A 19,145-nucleotide genomic window follows, 5' to 3' on the forward strand; every position below is an offset into this window, starting at 1 on the left:
GGGACCCTAGGCCTGGGATTTAGGAGCTGAGCTGAAGAAGGGGCTTCAGGTGGGCTCCAGACAAGGTGTACTTTGTGGGGACAGGGCCGTGGCTTTCATCAGATCTGGTGGCTTTGCTGCCTAGAGGGGTGCTGGGGCTCTTTGTCTTGCAGGCAGGGCTGCCTCTAGTCCTGCCTGGCACGTTCTCCCTGGGAGGGCACATGTTCCTCCCCTGTTGCATTTGGAAAGCTGCTACTTCTGTCCCTCTATCCCCTGCTGATTGAATTCTCTGCCGAGGCTGCTGTAGCCCCTTACACCCACCCTGGCCGTGAGTCCTACAGAGGGCTGCATGCAAGCAGTTAAGGCACAGCTGGACTGCTTGGAAAGCTCAACTTTAATGGCCCTGACCCATCTGTCTGAGTCTAGTAGTCCAGGGCACAGATGAGGGCCACACCACGCTTTATCCAGTGTCGCTGGGGCTGGTTGGTGGGGATCTCCACAGCAATGACGTAGTTGGTGGAGTGTCCTGTGGTTGATAGTGTTCCTGGGATAGGCAAGAAGGGGGAAAGTTTAGGTCATGCCCTGTCACGACTAGAGCAGAGATAGGGTAGCGGCAAGCCCAGTGGGGTTGGCAGACTAAGCTGAGGACAGGGAGGGGTCCCTCACCTGACTGGTGAGTGGGTCTAGCCAAGGCTTAAGTGTGCCCAGGGTTACTGCACCAGTGATTGAGGATGGGAATGGAAGAGTTGATGCCACTTGTCATTGCCTGATAGACCTGGCCCAAGCCCATCCCTGCTCTGGGCCTCAGTTACCCCTCCGAACCCCCGAGGGTAGGCTGGGACTCATAGGCTCCCAGGACCCAAGGTGGATCTGCTGGGAGGCAAGTAGGTGATCCCAGCCCTTGGCCATTATCCTGTCTGCATCTGTCCTGGCCCAAACCTCGGTTGGCCTTCCTGTTCGGCTAACTGTGTCAGTCTAACTGGCTTGGGCTGGGCTGGCCGGGCTGGGTCATTCGTGGGCCCCCACTAGTAGTGTAGGCTTCCCGCCCTGGGCCCCGTACCAGCACGGGTCAGTGTCTTGTAGATGGGGCACAGGTAGAAGTCTCGGTCCCGGGCCTTGCGGTTGGGCACTGGCAGGAGCCAGATAACAGCCATCTCTGTATACAGCTCCTTGGGCCGAGATTCAGCCAGCTGGAAGTCCACTGGATCCCAGCGGGCACCTTCTAGGAACAGTCCATGGATATAGCACCCTACTTCAGGTCTTGTCTTGAACTCTGATGGTGCCGGGGACATCACCTGTGGTGGGCACACAGACGTACCCACATACCAACACCCAGAATCTGGGTTAGGATTTGGGTCAGGAGGCACAAACTCCCTCCTGAGAGGTGCTGCCTGCCCATCACTTTCCCACCATTTCAGCCAGCAGCCTCTGACTGTGTCCTGCCCTTGTGGATTTCCCTGGGACTCATGGCCTCTTCTGGCCTGGGTCTCCCCACCCTCCTGCTCAGGGGTGTCCTGACTGCCAGCCAGCTGTGGCCTCAGTACCCCTTCCTGCCTGGGCTTTACCCTAGCCTGTCACCTGACCTGGCCCTGGCTGTGCCCAGACCTTGAAATCGAAAGAGATGGTGTCGATGGAGATCACAGATTTGCGGGCAAAGTTCTGCAGAGTGCCTGTCAAGAAAGCCTGAGGGAAGAAGAAGCCACTGATCCAGAAGACAGCCGGGATGCCACCTTGGATCCAGGCCTGCACAAATTTCAGCCGTTGCAGCAGGTCCATGACCCATGAGGACAGCGGCTTGAGCGATGGGTAGGCCTTGGCATTCCAGAGCTCAGGCACGGTATTGTTATACAGGCTGGCAGCCATCAGTTCCAGCTGCAAGGACATCACCACCAGCCCCTTGAGTGCCTTGAGCAGGTCTTGCAGCGTCTGTGTGATCACCTGCAGCAGCCGGTTGTACCTATGGGGCCAGGGGCAAGGAAGTGGGCAGTGGGTTGGGGTTGTGTGGTAGTATCTATGCTCCCTAGGAGAAACAATGGCAGAAAGTAGCAGCTAAGAGCATAGAGCTGGATCAGGTGGCCTGGGTACAGATTCCAGCTCTGGGTCTTGTGAAATGTGTGAACCTGGACAGGTCACTTAACCTTTTCTGGGCCTCATCTATAAAATGAGAATAATAAACATGTGGCTGAGTTAGAGGATGGATATATAGCACTTGGCATGGTGCCTGGCCCATAGTGACTCCTGTCACCATTTCTCTACAGTCCAGTGGCTGCTGACTCGGGGTGGGATGTGTGGCAGGGGCATTACCTAATGACCTCTTGCACCAGCACTGTGTTCATTGATTCCTCATACAGCACGGGGTACTTGGCCATCACCCATTGCAAGTTGATAGGCTGAGGTACCTTGAGCAGAATCTTCTGGGCCACGTCCTGTACTATCTGCAGGGGCAAAGGGCACTGGGAGTCAGGGCTGGCCCCTCTTAACCCTTGTAGGATTCCACACGCAGAGTTTCTTCCACAGGCCTGCAGGCAGCATGGTGGAGCCCAGCCCCGCCCCCCGCCAGCCCTCAGGTCCCTGCCCCCTGCCACTACCCACCTCTTCCTGGCCCTGGCCACCCACAGAGGATGATTTCGGTTGCAGCTGGATGATGGCACCCAGCAGGGCAAACGTCTCATTCTGGGCGAAGGTGATGTTGGCATTGTCATGCAGGCCGAAGATCTCGGGCATGTCATTGAGTGGGAGGCTCTTGATGTAGGAGAGGTAGCCCTAGGAGGTAGGAGGGCTGCAACTGAAGCCCCTGCCTTGCTCTACTGCAGCCTTCAGGGTAACCCTCCAGTTGGGTGCATCCCCACTTGTCACGTCCCCCACTCGTCACCCCTGGTTGTAACCCTTTCACATGTCCCTGTTGTTCTTGGGACTCCATGGCCTCTAAGGCACCATGTGGTGCGGCCCTTGCTTCCCTCTCACTCCCCTTCTCACTGCTGTCTACTCCCAGCTTCTCCATTCAGAGGCTCAAACCTGTCATGCTCCCTCCTGCCACAGGCCCTTTGCACTGATGATGACCCTCCCAATACAGCCCGGGCTCATGACTCTCCCCACACATGTTCCTCAGGGAGCCCTCCCTGACTGCATAGTCGGCCTGGTTACTATCTTGGAGGTCTGCCACAGCCCTCACTGAATAATTACACTCAGGGAGTGGCTGAGCTGAGTGGGAGTTCGTCTCTCTCCAGAGCCAAACTCCAGGGGGCAGGGACTGACTCCACCTCCCTCACCCTGGCTATCCTTGTGGGATGGATTAATCAATGAGAAGAAGCTACTGGAGGGCAGGGGCCATGTCTCCTCTCACCCAGCACCAAGGTGTTCACAGGACCTCAGGAGCCCAGTTTGGCAGGCCCCTCCCGCAATGCCCTTGAGGGTGGGCTCACGTTAAGGTCATAGGTAGGTTGGATCTGGTGGTAGACACCCGAGGTGCTGTAGCAGTGCTCAGGGGAGAGTACAGCGGGGTTGTAGAAGTCCTCCAGGATGTTCATGACGCAGCGCCTGTCCCAGTCATCAGTGACACGGCCCCCATAATTGATCTCACCTGCTGTGTACTTGAGGACCTGTGGAGGAGGTGGGTGAGGGTCCCCTAAGTGCCAGAGCCCCCAGCTCCCAGCCTGTCCCGGCCTACCTTGTAGGGGATGTCATCATATTCGTCCAGAAACATCTTGAGCTGGCTGATGCAGATGCGCAGGTCTCCGTCTGTGAACTCGTAGGGGATGTTGAAGCCCAGGGGCCCAAACTTACAGCGCTCCAGTGCATTCCCATGGAACAGGCACAGAGACAGCAGCAGGGACTTGAACTCCAGCACCTGCAGGAGGCGGGGGATGTGAGGGGCGGGGATGGGGGCAGGTAGGGTGGGCGTGCACCCAAGTGTGCCTCACCTTGCGACAGGAGTTGAGGAAGTCATCACTGAGGCTGCTGTAGGACTTCATCAGGTTGGCCTTGACGCCACGTGGTGGCTCAATGGTCATCTTGGAGCCATTCTGCAGGATGGACACTGGGAACTTGTTGCTGGGCAGGCTGGTGAGCCACAAGCGGAAGTCTCGATGCACCTGGTGGCCACGGCTCCACATGAGCATTGAGACCCAAACCTGGTGGCCACCCCAACACCAGGGTCTCTCCTACCCAGGGAGCCTAGGACTCCACCCCTGGGCTCAGCCAAGCAAGGCTGCATGGACAACTGGGTTAAGAATATGGGGTTTTAGGCCGGGCATGGTGGCTCATGCCTGTAATCCTAGCACTCTGGGAGGCCAAGGTGGGCAGATCGTTTGAGCGCAGGAGTTCAAAACCAGCCTGAGCAAGAGCAAGACCCCATGTCTACTAAAAAAATAGAAAGAAATTAGTTGGACAACTAAAACATATAGAAAAACGTAGCCAGGCATGGTGGCGCATGCCTGTAGTCCCAGCTACTCAGGAGGCTGAGGCAGTAGGATCGCTTGAGCCCAGGAGTGTGAGGTTGCTGTGAGCTAGGATGACCCCACGGCACTCTAGCCCGGGCAACAGAGTGAGACTCTGTCTCAAAAAAAGAAGAAAAAAGAAAAAAGAATATGGGCTTTGGCAATTCCCACAGTGTCACTGATCTGTGCTGGGTGGCTCTGGTCAAGTCATATCACCACTTGTACCAGTAACTCAGAGGGTCATTGAGATTGATCTAGTCAGTGCATGGTACTTGTTTCAGTTACTGAGCGCTTGCTATGTGCTTGGGGCTAGGCTGAGTGCTCTGCAGGATCATCTCATTTAAGCCTCATCAGTCCCTGATGGATGCACTGTGTGTCCCTTCAGCAGGGAGGCCCCAGTGGGCCTGTGACAGGCAGGGTAGCATACCTTGTCGGGGTTGATGTGCTCGATGAGGCGTTCTAGGGCTGGCATCCAGCTTGGTGCCAGGTGGCAGTTTTGGAAGAAGACCCACTTGCCCCTCTCTATGGAGCTGCGCATCATGGCTTCCGCCCGAGGGCCCTGTGTGGGGAGCACTGGGTGGTGGGGAGCCAGCTGGCCCACCCCCACAGCCCACGCCCTTCCTCCCTGCCTAACCTTTACCTGCCCTTGGCCCAGGGAGATGGCAGAGAGCTTCTTGGAGAACTTCATCTCTTCGGCAAACTTGTAGAGGTCAGCAGCAGGGTCTGTGCCAGGCGACAGCACAAAGATGAGGGGTGTGGTGGAGTTGGAGTCTTTGAACACCACTGATAGGTTGGCGGTCTGCAAGGGCAGGGAGAGATGCTGGGACCACCTGGGGCTGAAGAGAGACAGGGACCAGGGCAAGGGAGGGAGATCCTAGGGTTTGCAGAGAGATCCCAGAGCGGCTGCTGGGTGGGGCCCAGAATCTCCCAGAGACTACGGGGTGGGCGGGATTCCCGGTCTGGCTGAGGCTGCAAAGCAGTATGTCCAGGTGCAGCCAGGGCCCTGGGACCTGGGCTGGGCATTATCCCAGGGTGCCAGTCCTGCCTGGGTGCCAGCACTTGCCTGGGGCTCAATGAAGCGTGGTTCCAGGTTGGTAGCCACAAAATCCTGCATGGCGTTGGTAACCTTGTCCCCACGAAGGCAGCGGAGGACTAGAAGCTTCTGGAACTGGTCCAGGTACTGGTCCCAGATGCCAGGCAAAGGCTGCCTGCAACGGTGCCCACATCTCCCTGAGAGCTGGCCTGTGGGAGGTCACTGGCCCCAGGGAGTCTGCTGGCCAGACAGCAGGGGAGGTAGCCCAGGGACACAGGGTTGGGAGCACAGAAGAGATGTGGCCACAGCTTCAGGGCAACTTGTGTGGCCCCTCAGACAAGGCTCCTGGGCAGGTCTTTTCCTAGGGTCTCCCCCCTTGATATGCCCATCCTGCCATACTCTGGGACCTCGCTAACCGGTGGGGCTCAGGGCTGTCAAAGATGATCCGGAATTCTGAGAGGTGCTTCACAAAGTCAGAGGAGAAGGAGGAAAAGGCTGGTAGGTTCGAGAGTGCCAGGATGTCTTGCCAGGCCCGGTCTGACAGCCAGTCTGGTGCAGGATTCGCAGTCACGGTCTGGATGGAGCCCCCAGACAGGAGGTAGCGCCACTCACTCTAGCAGGGGACAGGGGGAGGCTGGTGCCAGGGCCTGTGGCCAGTTGTTCCCCACCTCTGTGCACCCTACCACCCTCACCCGGGGAAATTTAGCCCCCCTTGGGGGTGGCAGTCGAACAGTGTCCTCACTCCACCTTTTCCTGGTTGTGTGCCCTTAGGGCAAAGGATTGGACCTCTCAAGGCCTCAGTCTCCTATTTGAAAAGTAGGACAAAGCAGAACTCCAACTGCTTTCCAGGCAAGAGCCTGGTGCCAGGCACACAGGGCTCTAGCAGTGGTGGCTGTCACTCCCACTATGTTGGCAGGGCTTTCCAATACACCACATAATACCTGGGGCTTCTTGAGAGTGCGCTCCTGGCCAAAAAGGTGTGACAGGCTCAGGACAGTCTGTCCCAGGGGACAGTCTCTGTGCTCACCCACACACTCTGTGAACCTTCTCAGAGTGCACAGCATCACAGCTCACAGTTAACTCAGGGTATTCTGGCTGGTTTTTAAATTTAAATTTAAATTTTTAAAAGTTTTTTAGAGATAGGGTCTCACTGTCACCCAGGCTGGAATGCAATGGCACAATCATAGCTCACTGTGGCCTTGAACTCCTGGGCTCAAGTGATCCTTCTGCCTTAGCCTCCCGAGTAGCTGGGACTACAGGTGTGTACCACCATACCTGGCTAATTTTTAAATTTTTTATAGCGACGGGGTCTCAGGGTCTCGATATGTTGCCCAGGCTGGTCTTGAACTCATGGCCTCAGGCAATCCTCCCACCTTGGCCTCCCAAAGTGCTGGGATTATAGGCATGAGCCACCATGCCTGGCCAGCTGGCTGTTTTTAACCAAGGAATTGTGTGTCCTCTGCCCCTTTGCTCTTGCTGTGCCTCGTGCCTAGCTTTCCCTTTCCTTCCACCCTGTTCCCAGGCCCGCAGCAAGGGCTGGCCGCCCACCCAGCCGTCTCACTGCCCATGCACCTGGTTGATCTTGCCCTCGTTCATCATGATGCGGACACACAGCAGGAAGGCGAACATCAGCTTGTGCTTCTCAAACAGGCTGCGGCAGACGTTGCTGTAGAGGCTGTAGGTCAGGTAGCGATTGATGTTGCTGATGCGCTTCTTGAGGTGGTCTGCAGGGCACGGAGGTGATGGCAGGGTGTGGAGAGAGGTGAGAAGAAGGCAGATCCCTGGTGTCCAGCCCAGCCTAGCCGCCCCCCCAGCAGCCATAGGGGCAGCCTGGGCCTCCCTTTGGGTCACTTGGTGTTCCCAGTGAAGGGGCTCCAAGGAGGGGTGTGTGATGTTCTTACGTACTGTGAGTTGGATACGAGAGTGTGTTCAGGTGAACGTGAGCGTGAGTTTACATGTGTATATCTCACAATGGAAATGTGTCCACAGGGGTCATGTCTACGTTGGAGTGGGACCCTCGTTTGCGCCAGCACCAGCACTACCTGCCCTCTCTGAGTTGGCGATGCCCGAGAGGAAGATGTTGAGAAACCACTCGAGGGAGTACTGGTACATGGGGTCCACGTTGGCCAGGTCAGACACGCAGAAGAAGAGGATCTGGGTGCGGACGGCCACAGGTATGTACTCCATGCGTGTGAGGTCGATGTCCTTCTCTGTCTGCTCTGCAATTCTGACCTTGGCCTGGGGTGTGGTGGGAGGAAGGTCAGGCCCGGGCAGGCCGGCAGAGCGGAAGGCAGAGGTAGGTGAGGGGTGGGGCAGGCCTGGGGCAGGTGGGGTGGGCAGGCAGTTGCTGACCTGGATCTCACCAGCCTTCATCTTAGAAGCTTCCAGCACCTTGATGAGCTCCATGTCATCCACGGGGTTGCCCTCAGAGGAGCTGAGCCGGTACAGGATCTGATCTTCGATGTCTTTCAGCTCCTGACGCATCTTGGCGTTACTGATAATCAGCTGGTTCTTGGCCTCCTCCAGGTCGGGTCGCTCCTCAGCCACTACCTGGCCCAGTAGCTGGTCCTCCAGGCCACTGCCAGCGGCAGGAGACACCACGTCTGTAATACTTGGTGGGCCCTGGAGGGCCACCCTTGGGGCTCTAAGAGCCTGGCATCCTTGCCGGTGTCAGCCTGGGAGGCCTAGCCTCCGTCTCAGGCTAAGGACTAGTGCACACCCTACCTTCACAGTGACCAGTTCTCAGTGAGACCTCGGGTGGCAGCCTGGAATCCTAGCAGGGGCCAGCCAGTTGGATGTGTGACCTGCTGGGGTCTCCAGACACCTCCCCAGCAGGAGGGAGCTGTGGGTGACCCATAGGGACAGGCCTTAGGGCATTTTCACCCCCTGGCTTGTGGAGTGGTTCATAGTGCCCACTGGAATGGAGGCCGTGGCATGGAGCAGGCCTGTGGGGTGTGGGCTCTGTATGGGTGACCAGCAAAAGCCACGGAGCCTGGGCTCATGGCAGCAAGGGGAGGAAGCAGGGGTTGGGTTCAGGGAGCCAGACTGTGCCCAGCTCAGGGCTCTGGGACAGCTCTGGGGGTGAGGGCACAGGGGCCTGGCAAGGGCTAAGCTGGAGAGGAAGTGTGCCTGGAGGGGGCAGGGCTGGTGCTGGCCAGGGAAGCTAGGGACCCTAACCAAGGATCCAGATGGGTTGGGGGCAAGGGTTCTTAGGTGGAAATGGGGGCAGGTAAGGGGGGCTGGCAGAGGGGCTCAAAAGGCCTGGAATGCCTTCCTCTGGGAGGAAACTGGCAGAGGCTTTGAGTCAGGGAAAGTCCCACTGAGTCCTGGCCTGGGGTGGGAGAAGGGCAGCCAGGAAGGTGGAGGCGGCACTCATGCTTGGTGTCCCGGGGGGTGGGGGCTTACCTGGGTGACAGGGTGAAGTTGATGAGGGTAAGTTTGGTGGAGATCTCAGGTGTGTAGTGTGGGTTGGGGAGCTTGGTGGTGATGTACATCCTGAAGTCCTCGTGGTAGGGGATCACTGTGTCCCCCAGCTTCAGCACGGTGTTCCCCTGCTGCTTGTATGTCTGTGGGGCGGGGGTGGGAAGGGCAGGGCCTGAGCCTCACCAGTGTGGCAGGGAAGGGACCTGCCCTCTGCCCTGTCCGGGCCCCAGGGCCCCAGCCCCCATAGGCCCACCTGCTTGAGCAGCACAGGCTCCAGGGCTGGGTCCAGCTCCTCGCCCACGTTCTCCAGAAGACATGGCTTGCCGAAGCGGATGGCGTTCTCCATGCTGCGCAGGAAGTCGCGGTCACTCAGCTTGAACACATCCAGGCCACTGTCCTTCTCCTGTGGGGCAAGGGGGCAGGTGGCGGTTGTAGGGGCTGAGAGTCAGCCTGGTGGCAGGGGGTGGTGCCAGTGGGGGGGCTCACCATATTCTTGATCCACTTGTTGGCCTGGCCCTGAGGGTCAATGAAGTGGGTCCAGCGCTGGGAGAACTGGTTGATGACCCCGTTCTCCACTGACAGTGTGTCGTTGGGGAGGCCAGCGATCTGCGGAGGGCCAGGCACGGGACTGGGTCAGGGTTTTCATGCAAGCAGGGCCTCCTGGGGCATCAGCTACTCCCAACCTCGTGCTCTGGCTGTGGACTTCCCTCTCCTTATTGCACCCCCCTTGGAGGTAGGGGGCAAGTGACAATGTGGGCAAGGTCTCAGCCCCCAGGACCCTCTGCCTCTCTCCGGCTCCTGGCCTGGCTCCTGGTGCCCTCCTTTGCTGGGCCTTTCTGTCCTCTTGCCTGCTGAGTCCCTCACTCCGTGGGACCATCTTCACGGGGCCCCACCCTACCAAGCCTCCCAGCCTTTGTCCGTGCTCAGCCTCTGCCTACAGCCTCTTCTCTCCCTTTGCCAACTCTCCCTGCCCTTCAGACACAACTTCTTTTAGGAAACCTTTCTTAACCCTCACTCTGGACACTGCTCCCCAACCCCCACCCCACAGTCCTAAAAGAATCCCATAAGCCCGCTGCCCACATTTAGCTAGCATCTGAGCCACATTCGCCCAGCTTTCCTCTCCTCTCCCGCCCACCACCCTCTTGCTGGGCCCAGGAGGGTTCAGAGGAGGGTTCGGGCCCTGGAAGGGAGGCAGGAGGCTCCTGGCCCAGCCTGGACTATGGCACAGGCCCTGTCTGGTCACTCCTGCCCCTAGGGTGGGCACCTGCCACGAGCGAATCTTCACAGGGTTCCCCAGTGTCCCGATCAGTGTGGGCTCAGAGGTGTGTGGAACATCGTGGGTTATGAGCTGCTTGACCCAGCTGTCGTAGAGCACTGTGCGGTACTGGCCCTGGGGAGATGCCAGACTCAGGGCCACCACTCCATGACACCCAGGGAACACTCTCCGCCTTCCGCTACACCACAGCACTCAGCAGTTGCACACAGGGGTCAAGAGCTCAGATGTGGAGCCAGATGCCTGCATTCTAGTCCCACTTTGGGTGACTTCCTTGGCCTCCACAAACCTCAGCCCCCCATTTGTGAAATGGGCATGATACTAACAATGCCTACCCGTAAAAGTGGCTGCAAGGACTAAATAGAATACATGGATAGAGTGTTTAGAACAGAACAGCACCCAGCACAGAGCAAGTGTGGAAGTGTGAGCTCCCGCTAGGTGGGTTTGCTGGCTTTCTGTGTGCTGCCGGGGCCCCAGCGCCTCGCAGCGCCTGCCTCTGAGAGGGTGCCTGCTACAGGCGCGCTGGGCGGCTGAGTGAGGGGAGAGCTGCCCTGCAGGCCCCTCATGGAGGTAAGGCGGAAAGGAAGGGCCTCTTTGGGCAGAGCTGGGGGCTCCCTACCGTGAAGGGGCCCAAGTAGGCCACAAAGCCGGCAGCCACCAGCATGTCACCGGAGATGTTGTTGAGCATGTACTCCAGGTTCTCCACCGTCTCCTGCCAGCGCACCTTCTCGTCCGACAGCCCGTTGATGAGCTGCAGAGGCAGCCCCACGGGGTTGGGCTCTGAGAGGCTCGGCTGGGGGCCTGGGGCTGCCAGGAAGGGGGTCGGGACAGCCACCCCAGGACCCGCCCACACCCCAGGCCCTTCAGCCTTGGCAGAGTGCACACCTTGTCGGCGCGGCCCAGCCGCTGCTCACACTGATCACACTTCAGCTCCAGGTCCTCCTTCTTAGCGATGCATTCTCGGTACTTGGCCTGCATGGTGGCGATGCCGTTCTCCACCTCGAGAAGGCGCTGCTTTGCCTCCCCCAGGATCCGCTGCGTCACCTCTAGGTCGTCCTGGGCTTCCTGCAGGGCTTGCTGCAGAGGGCAGAAGGTGTGGGGCTAGCTCACCATACGCCAGGGAGGGGAGCCCACCCCCACCAGCTCTGCTCAGCCCTCACCCGCTTGGGCTCCACGGCCTTGGCCACGAAGTGGTACTTGTGCATGGCGCGCACCCACTGGCAGATGGAGGTGCAGGCCTTGGACACCTTGGCAATGGCGGCTGGCTGGAACTCTTCGTTGTCAATGTATGGCTGGATGGCTTTGATCACTGCCTCCCCAATGTTGTCCTGGGGTGGGAACGCTGGGCCTCAGGAGGCTGCTTCTCAAGGGTGGCGGGGGGGTGGGGGCGGGGGGGAGCTCTGCTGGGAGGTGGGGCCTGCTGAGGGACACCTTGGTCCTGCTTCTATGCCCCATGCCCCGTGCAGGCCCTAGTAGAGACGGGCTTCTCCTTAAGGAACAGCACAGCCCAGAAGGGCTGGCCAGAAAAGGAACTTCTCTGTCCCCAGAATTCTGGATAATATGATTAGAAAGTTCTTCCTTGGAAAACTGTGGCAGCTTCAAGATCTGATAGTACACAAGGCCCCATTTGAAAACTCATCTGAAGACCAGGCTGCCTCCTGAAGGCAACACCACCAGCAGGTGGAAGGGGTGCGTCGTTCTGATGCCAGCCAGGCTCATGTTCAAGGGAATATTAATTCCCACCCCGAGAGCCTACCGCACCCTCCAGGGCTATTGTCCCACCCAGGGAGAGTCCAACCCTGTAGTTCATGAGGGGCCCAAGAATGTGCATTTTCACAAGCTCTCAGGGTGCTTCTCAGAGGAGCCTGATGAGGCCTGCAGGGCCTCTGGTTTCCCATCTGGTGGAAGAGGAGGAGGAGGGAGGGGGCACCACAGGTGGTCCAGCTGCTACTGAGATGGCTGTGGGAAGTGCCCAGGGCGCAGACTCTGACAAGTGGTGGCAGGCAGCGGCCCAGGTGGGACAGGCAGCTACACAGGGGCCCTCCAAAAGGGCTGTGGGCGTCAGGCTGACCTAACTCTGGCACAGCCCCTGAGAGAGCACACACTCAGGGACGCTGACAGCCCCAGATGGACAGAGAAACTCAGAGACAAAGAAAGCTCAGATGCTGAAGCCGAGGGAGAGACGTGATGACTGAGCACATGGGGACCGTCTTGGCTAAGGCTACGGGGTTGCAGGGAGGAAAGGGCATGAAAGAATCTCCAGGCTGTGGAGCCTCAGAGTGACTGTGGGTGACATCCTGTGGGGCCGCCTGGTCCCAATTTCCTCAGTACCCATCTGTTGGTGGGTCTGTCTGTCACCACCCCAGACCGAGAGCTCCTCGGGGCCAGGCTCTGGTCCCAGTCAGCTGTGGGCTGACTCTGTGGGCAGAGACCAGACAGAGACCATGGCACACGCAGATGCTGTGGTGGGACAGGCTCCCCTCCGGCTCCACTGCCCTGTCTGGTCCTGTCCTCACTCCCGGGCTGGCCCGGATGCCTGGCCTGCTCACCTTGTCAAACTTGAAGAGGCTCTCGAGGAAGCGGCCTGGGTCCTGCAGCAGCCCCTTGCCTGGCTCCCAGTAATCATCCACCTTGGTGCCTGGTTTCTCTCCAGGAACCTTCTTGGGCTTGATGCCCTTCATGATGCACACAGCTTCTATGACCAGCTTCACGCCTGGGGGTGGCCTCTGCATGGCACGCACCTGTGGGCCAAACCACGGGTGGGGAAGGGGAAGACCCATCACCAGTGGGTATCCCTAGGCAGGGACCTTGCCAGAAAGGTTGGCCCCACCAACCAAGTCCCTACCACCACAGGACAAAGGGTGTACCCAGACCCAGCCTCAGCCTGTGGCTCCTCCTGCTCTCCTGGTCCCCATGTGCCTGCCTGGGCCCTGGGGGCCGGTACAAGGAGGGCAGGATAGGCAGCTGGGTTCCAGCCCAAGTTCTGCCCTCTCCTCTTGGTGCATGGTCCCCAAGGGATGTGCCGAGGAAGGGCCTGTGGACTAGGACTCAAGAGGACAGCAGAGAGGGATGTGGGAGGGAGTTCCAGGCGCCCAGCTGCCCACCTCAGTCACATCGTTCTTGTTGAGGTTGCGCAGGCTGGCCAGGGCTGCGTCCAGGGCTGGCAGCGCCTCGTCCAGATCCTTCTGGGCATCGTCGGCAATAGCTTGTGCCTTCCTGGCCTTGTCATTGGCCTTCATCTCTTCTTCCTGCACTGAATTCCGGGTCTCCTCAGCGATGGCCGTATCCACCTGGGGTGGGAGCCAGGGAGAGTCCAGCTGGGGGCCAGTGGCAGGCCCAGGCCTGCCCTCCTCCCCTTTCTCCTCTCCGCGTCTCAGTCTCCCCAGAAGGAAGGAAATGAGCACTGCCCTGCTCTGCAACAGCCCTCCAGCTACGACAGGCCACGGAGATCTGGGAACACCAGGAGCCCCTTCCATGTCCTGAGTACTCACCACGAGCCTGGCATGGGGCTCAGGGCTTTACGGATTTGAGCATAAGTGTCCCACAGGGCAGGGCTCCCTCAGACACCTCATGCAAGACAGAGAAAGGCCCTCCTCCCACCTTTCTTCCATCTTCTTTCCATCTGCTGGAAGATTTTGCAATGCACTGACTTTGCAGAGCAGGACACCTGACTACTTCTGTCAGAATGAACATATGAATCTATCATGTCTGCTGTGAGGAGGGGCCCTCCACCGTGGGGCCTCGTGCTGTAGAGTGTGCACCTCTGCCTGTGGCAGCCCTGCCCCTCAGTCGCGCTGTGAATGTCAGTGTTGTCTGGGGTTGCTTGGGTTCCCCTGCCTTGCTTTTCACGCGTCCCCTGCCCAGGGCAGTGTCTGCCACAGGATAGGTTCTGACCAAACATTTCTTGAATGAATGAATGAATGAATGACCACTGAATGAGGAAACCGGGGCACACAAGGGCTGAACAACTTGCAGCGGTCAGGAAGCAATCGATCGTGTGATTGTATGGAGCTGTCGAGCATCCTCAGACGGGGGGGGGCCCCAGGAGCACCCCCAACCTTGATCTGATCCATGGTGAGTATGGTGTCCTTGGCAGCCTCCTCCAGCAGGGGGCGCATGATCTCCAGATCCTCCTGCATCCTGGCCACATCCTCCGCAGTGCGCAGCAGCTGGGGTTGGGGCACAGAAAGGAAAACAGGTGTGACAGGGGACAGAGGGAGCCGGCCTACTGGGCTGGCCCCATTCATGAGAGAGAGGCCGTGGGTGGCAGCTTCCGTGGCCCTCAGGTTGCCCAGTGGACCCAGGGGGAAAGGGGTCAGTTCCCCAAGAATTTGTGGGTGCCCTGCTTTAGTGCCTTTGGCTGGCAACTTTTATTCTTTCAACAAAGGGGACGGCCACCCACTGAAACCCCGCGGGCTGTGGCGTGACAGACCAGCTGGGATGCCCTGGGCTGAGGCAGCCAGCCGTGGTCCTCGAGGCCTCGCCGGGACCCACCTTGTCAAGGCCACTCTTCATGCGGTTCTTGGCAGTTTTCAGCTCCAACTTCTTCTGCTTGATGAGGATGGAGAAAGTATTGAGCAGCTCCAGGTAGCTCTTGGGGGTCACGTAGTTGTGGCGGGCCAGCTCTGCCAGGTACTCCACACATTTCTTGGCCACGGACTGGTGAATATGCACACAGACCTGAATCTGCGGGGAGGGGGACCACTAAGGCCAGCCGTGTAGAGGCCCCAGCAAAGACAGGGCCCCGGGCGCCCACGAAGCCACTGCAGCCTGGTCCGAAGGAAGGAACGTGGCAGGGACCTCCATGCCTCTCACGATCCTCCTGTGGTCTCTGGAGCTGTGTGAGGGGCTCTTGCAAGAAAGCTGCCATGAGGCCCTCAGGCAATAAGGGAGACAGCAACTGAGTAGCTATGTGCCCAGCACCATGACAACCTACAGCACTCCCCATTTTACAGATGAGGAAACTGAGGCTGAGACAGGGGAAGCCGTCTGACCAAGGCTTACCCTTGGGGTGGGCCCGGGACTTTCTCCCAGGCCTCAGTGATCCCGAGCCCATGCCACAAACTTAACAGCTCCCCCGAGGGCTTGCTCCTCACCAAGGCACCTACCAGTCCTCTAATTACTTCAGAGGAGGATTCCAGTTCTGGGATCTCATTTAGAAACCTGGTGGCCACAGACTCCAGCGCCTCTCCAGGCCACTCGTTAAACCAGTCGATAGTACAGCAGTTGACCAGGGAGGGGAACTGCCTCAGGCGAGCTCGGAAGACCTCTCCGATGGGGCTGGGAAGCCGGGGATCCAAATGAGGCCCAGAGACACTGACTAAGGCCCCAGGAACCCAGAACCCAGGGCCCTCCCACAGCCCTGTGGCGTAGCAGCCAGGACGCAACAGCACAGCAGCCTGGGCCCAGTGGCACGCTGGCCACGCCCAAGTGTCCCTGGGGCCAGCCCCACCCGCCGAGCCCTGCTGCCCCAGTCCGGCCTGACGACAGCTGCCGTACCTCATGCACAGGACCATGTGGATGTTGCTGCGCACACGCCCGGTGTAGGCCGCCATGAGGTTGGCCTTGGTAGGCTGCAGACCCTGCTCCTGGATGTAGGGCCGCATGGTGTTCATGATCTGGTCCTGCTCGTCCGCGGTGTAGATGTTGGGAATGTCACCTGAGTTTAGGACGTTGTTGATGTCTTCCAGGAAGGACTCGTTCTTGATCTGGGGAGGAGAACATGGTCGGGGAGCTAAGCCCCTGCGTGTTGGACTCCACAGCCATGGTCTCACTGGACCTTCACAACAGCCCCATTTGACAGACTCTGCCACTAAGGCTCGGAGAATTCATACACTGGTGACCTCATAAGTGACCTCATAGTCATAGTCTAGGACTTGCACCTGGGCCTGCCCCACTGTGGAGGCTCTGAACATAAGCACTGGGCTGTGGCAGGGCCCGGGTCTGGGTAGGGGACAGGACATCTCCCTCCTCACGTTCCAGGCCTCTCTCCATGCCTCAGTTTACTCACAGGAGGAAACCATGGCCACAGGCAGAGATGGGTCCTTGTCTGGCTCACATGGCCTGGGCATCCTCGCTTTCCTGACTAACTCAGTGGCTGCCTGCAGGGATCCCTGGGGTCAGGACAGGGGTGGGAAGCAGAGGGGCTTTTGTCCAGGGTGGGGCACATTCTGGGGCTTCAGCCTAGGCCCCTGAGCCCAACCCTGCCCACCAGCCAGGCTGAAGATCTGCACTCGTCTTGTGGCCTGAGAGCAGCAACCTCTCTTCCTCTCAGAGACCTGGGCAGGGGCCTTGTTCCCAGGGAGCCCCAGAGGAAGCAATCCCCAAGAGGGGAGCCTCGCGTCCCAGCACTTTGGGCACAAGTCCTGTGTCCTTGAGGTGGGCAACTGTTGGTCAGTGAGTGGGGTGCCAGGCCATTCGTTGCTCTTGGGACATAAGTTATGATCTATAACCCCCTTAGCTCTGGGAGGTTGGGTTTGGCCCCATGCTCCTAACTTGCCCGTCTGTGGCCCCACCTGGTCCCAGTGGTCCCTTTCAAGATCTGCCCAACTGACAGTGAGCTGGGCGTGAAGGACTGACCCCCTTCCAGGATGCTACACTGGGATGAGGCTGTGTGCAGCCTGCCCTGAGCCCTGCTCTTGCCGTGGTGGTGGCACCTGGGTGTCTGAGAACAGGAAGGTGACTGGCAGGCTGTGCAGGCCTGCCTTGAGCAGGACCTTCTTGACATCTTCACGCCACTCAGACATGCCGTAGTTCTTGGATAGCTCAATCTGGAAGCACTCATACTCGGCCCTGGAAGCAGGAGTGCGGGTTGAGGTGTGCCAGGGGGTCGGGGCCAGGCAGGGAGGGCTGGTGGGTACCTAGACCCCACCCTGACCATCTGGACTCTTGCTCCCATCCCGGGCAGAGCTGCAGACTCTCCAGGCCCTGAACCTGCTCTCTTGCCTCCAGGCCTTTGCTCAAGCTGTTCCCTTAGCCTGGAAGGTGCTTCCCTCCCAGCCACCCAGCTCTGATTCTGAGAGCAGCCTGTGGCCACCTCCCCTAGGCATCCCTCTGCAAGCCCCAGCTGCCCTCCCTCTCTGCAGCACCCCGGGCACTGCTGCGGCCTCTCTTTGGAGCCCAGGTCCTGCTCCCCTGCCTTTCAGAAGCCCACAGCCTGGGTGGGTCTGCCGCAGGGCTGCCCCTAGCTTCCACCACTGTGGAAGAACACATGGGTCAAGCCGACAGTCCACCACTGGCCACCTAGTGCCCGCCGCGCCTGGGGCCCTCACATGTGCGAGGCGAGCCGGGTGAGGGAGCTGCGGCCACTGCCGCCCACGCCCAGCAGGAGTGCGTTGCCCAGCGCCTGGCGCAGAGTGCGGCTGATGCGGCAGATGTGGCTCATGGCATCCATGAAAAGCACCAGCTTCAGCTTGGCCGTGTTGATCTGGTTGTAGTCCTCCATGTACTCCTCGATCACCTGCATCATCTGCAGAGCCGGGGGCAGGGGCGGGAAAGCGGGCTCTCTACTGTAGGGCTCCCAGGTCCCCTGCCTTTTTCTCTGTGACCTGGCCAACTGCGTGTTTTCCCCTGCGGGTTCGAACCCTAGCCGGGGCCTTGAACGTTCCCAGGCACTGATAAAATTATTTAGATTGTTGCTTAAAATACTGAAGGATCAACCATGTTACTAAGCACGTAGAAGTGAGCCTCGCCCTGCCAAATTCCTTAACCCTCATATGATCTCCCCCTCCACACCCCTCATTGTGGACAGGCCTAGGCAGGACATCTTCATCTCTCCTAATAAATGCTTTGGACCAATCGCCCTGGCATTTAGTGTTTCTCTCTTTGGAATCTCAAGCAGCCCCATCAAGGGGTGGGTTGGGACAGTCCCTTGTAGGAACTCACCTGCTGCTACTTTTGGGGTGACTCCAGCCCTGGGTTCACTGGTTGGAACCCTACGTACCGACACCCTCCCTGCCAGGGGGCTCACCCCTCCCATTGCTGGTACTGCTCCTCCTGTGCGTGGAGGATGCCGGGCCTTAACAAGCCAGGTCTGCCTGAATGGGGCCTGAGGGCCAGGGTCAGAGCCCTGCCTGGTCCCCTGGGGCGCACTAGGCTGTACTGAGCCTGGGGGAGCTCCTGGGAACTGGGAGAGGGCGTGTGTGGAGAGGAACTGCTTGGAGGCCCACTTCAGCCATGCAGCTCGGAGGCCACTGACTGAGGCCTCTGCCCTGCTTCCCTGGGGTCCTGACTAAGACCTGTGTCCCCAGGGTCCCTGTGGCCCCACTGTAGTGGGATGACAGCCCTCAAACGGGCACGGTATGGCCCTGTTTATGGAGCCTGTCCCAGCTGAGCCACAGGCTTGTTCTTAGAGCCGGTGGAGCAGGCCTGCTGGCTGCGCATTTGACAGGTGAGGAAGCGGGGCCCAGAGAGAGCCAGCGCGTGCCAGTGTCCCGCCCCTTCTGTTAGTGGGGACTGCAGAGGGCCTGGGCCCGCGCCAGGGGTAGGGCGCCCGCCTGGGCCCCTCACCTTAGTCTCATTGGTGATGAGCTCGTAGGATTTGACGTCGGAGCCTGGCGACATGAAGTCCCCGTAAAGAATGGGCTGGAAGGGGCAGACCTCCTTGAAGGTCACCTCCCACTGCTCCATGCGGCTCTTGAGGAGCTGGTCGAACCAGCTGCGGTCCTCGTCGTTCACCAGTCGGTCGCGGAACACGCGGCAGTTCTCGTGATACCACAGCCGCAGCAGCTGCACCTTGTCCTGCGGCAGCCCCAGCGTCAGCACGTGCCCTCGGCCCTGGGGCCTCAGCCATTCCTCAAAGCCCCAGGAGGGGGGGCCACAGCTCCTGGACCCCTCATCTGGGCCTGGCCTCCCACCACAGCCTGGCCACGGCCCCGTGGGGGCTGCTGGAAGGTGCGTCTGTTGACTGACGCAGAACTGAGCACGTCGCATGGCACTGCCAGGGCCTCTCCACACCCCGGGCTCCTGGTCCAGTTGGCCAAGCGCCCCCAGGCACCCAGCT

General features: G+C 59.4%; 1 protein-coding gene across 1 annotated transcript in view; it reads right to left on the minus strand.

Annotated features, from left to right (window-relative positions):
* Positions 1-355: 355 nt before the first annotated feature.
* Positions 356-19,145, minus strand: part of DNAH1 (dynein axonemal heavy chain 1) — a 67,818-nt gene continuing 49,028 nt past the window's right edge. The window contains exons 49-79 of the mRNA XM_045530053.1: positions 18,653-18,883; positions 17,416-17,612; positions 16,801-16,936; positions 15,644-15,852; positions 15,253-15,424; positions 14,639-14,830; positions 14,203-14,313; positions 13,249-13,434; positions 12,694-12,885; positions 11,305-11,472; positions 11,030-11,221; positions 10,764-10,895; positions 10,136-10,261; positions 9,358-9,477; positions 9,125-9,274; positions 8,854-9,014; positions 7,801-8,026; positions 7,491-7,686; positions 7,021-7,172; positions 5,865-6,061; positions 5,479-5,623; positions 5,056-5,214; positions 4,843-4,974; positions 3,900-4,070; positions 3,647-3,826; positions 3,402-3,578; positions 2,572-2,742; positions 2,284-2,414; positions 1,585-1,936; positions 1,040-1,274; positions 356-523 (exon numbers count right to left, since the gene is read on the minus strand). Of these exons, the coding sequence (XP_045386009.1) occupies positions 402-523; positions 1,040-1,274; positions 1,585-1,936; positions 2,284-2,414; positions 2,572-2,742; positions 3,402-3,578; positions 3,647-3,826; positions 3,900-4,070; positions 4,843-4,974; positions 5,056-5,214; positions 5,479-5,623; positions 5,865-6,061; positions 7,021-7,172; positions 7,491-7,686; positions 7,801-8,026; positions 8,854-9,014; positions 9,125-9,274; positions 9,358-9,477; positions 10,136-10,261; positions 10,764-10,895; positions 11,030-11,221; positions 11,305-11,472; positions 12,694-12,885; positions 13,249-13,434; positions 14,203-14,313; positions 14,639-14,830; positions 15,253-15,424; positions 15,644-15,852; positions 16,801-16,936; positions 17,416-17,612; positions 18,653-18,883 (5,421 nt within the window). The 3' untranslated portion in view covers positions 356-401. The remainder of the gene's footprint in view (positions 524-1,039; positions 1,275-1,584; positions 1,937-2,283; positions 2,415-2,571; positions 2,743-3,401; positions 3,579-3,646; positions 3,827-3,899; positions 4,071-4,842; positions 4,975-5,055; positions 5,215-5,478; positions 5,624-5,864; positions 6,062-7,020; positions 7,173-7,490; positions 7,687-7,800; positions 8,027-8,853; positions 9,015-9,124; positions 9,275-9,357; positions 9,478-10,135; positions 10,262-10,763; positions 10,896-11,029; positions 11,222-11,304; positions 11,473-12,693; positions 12,886-13,248; positions 13,435-14,202; positions 14,314-14,638; positions 14,831-15,252; positions 15,425-15,643; positions 15,853-16,800; positions 16,937-17,415; positions 17,613-18,652; positions 18,884-19,145) is intronic.

Source organism: Lemur catta, chromosome 18 (assembly GCF_020740605.2).
Source record: "Lemur catta isolate mLemCat1 chromosome 18, mLemCat1.pri, whole genome shotgun sequence".
NCBI lineage: Eukaryota > Metazoa > Chordata > Mammalia > Primates > Lemuridae > Lemur > Lemur catta.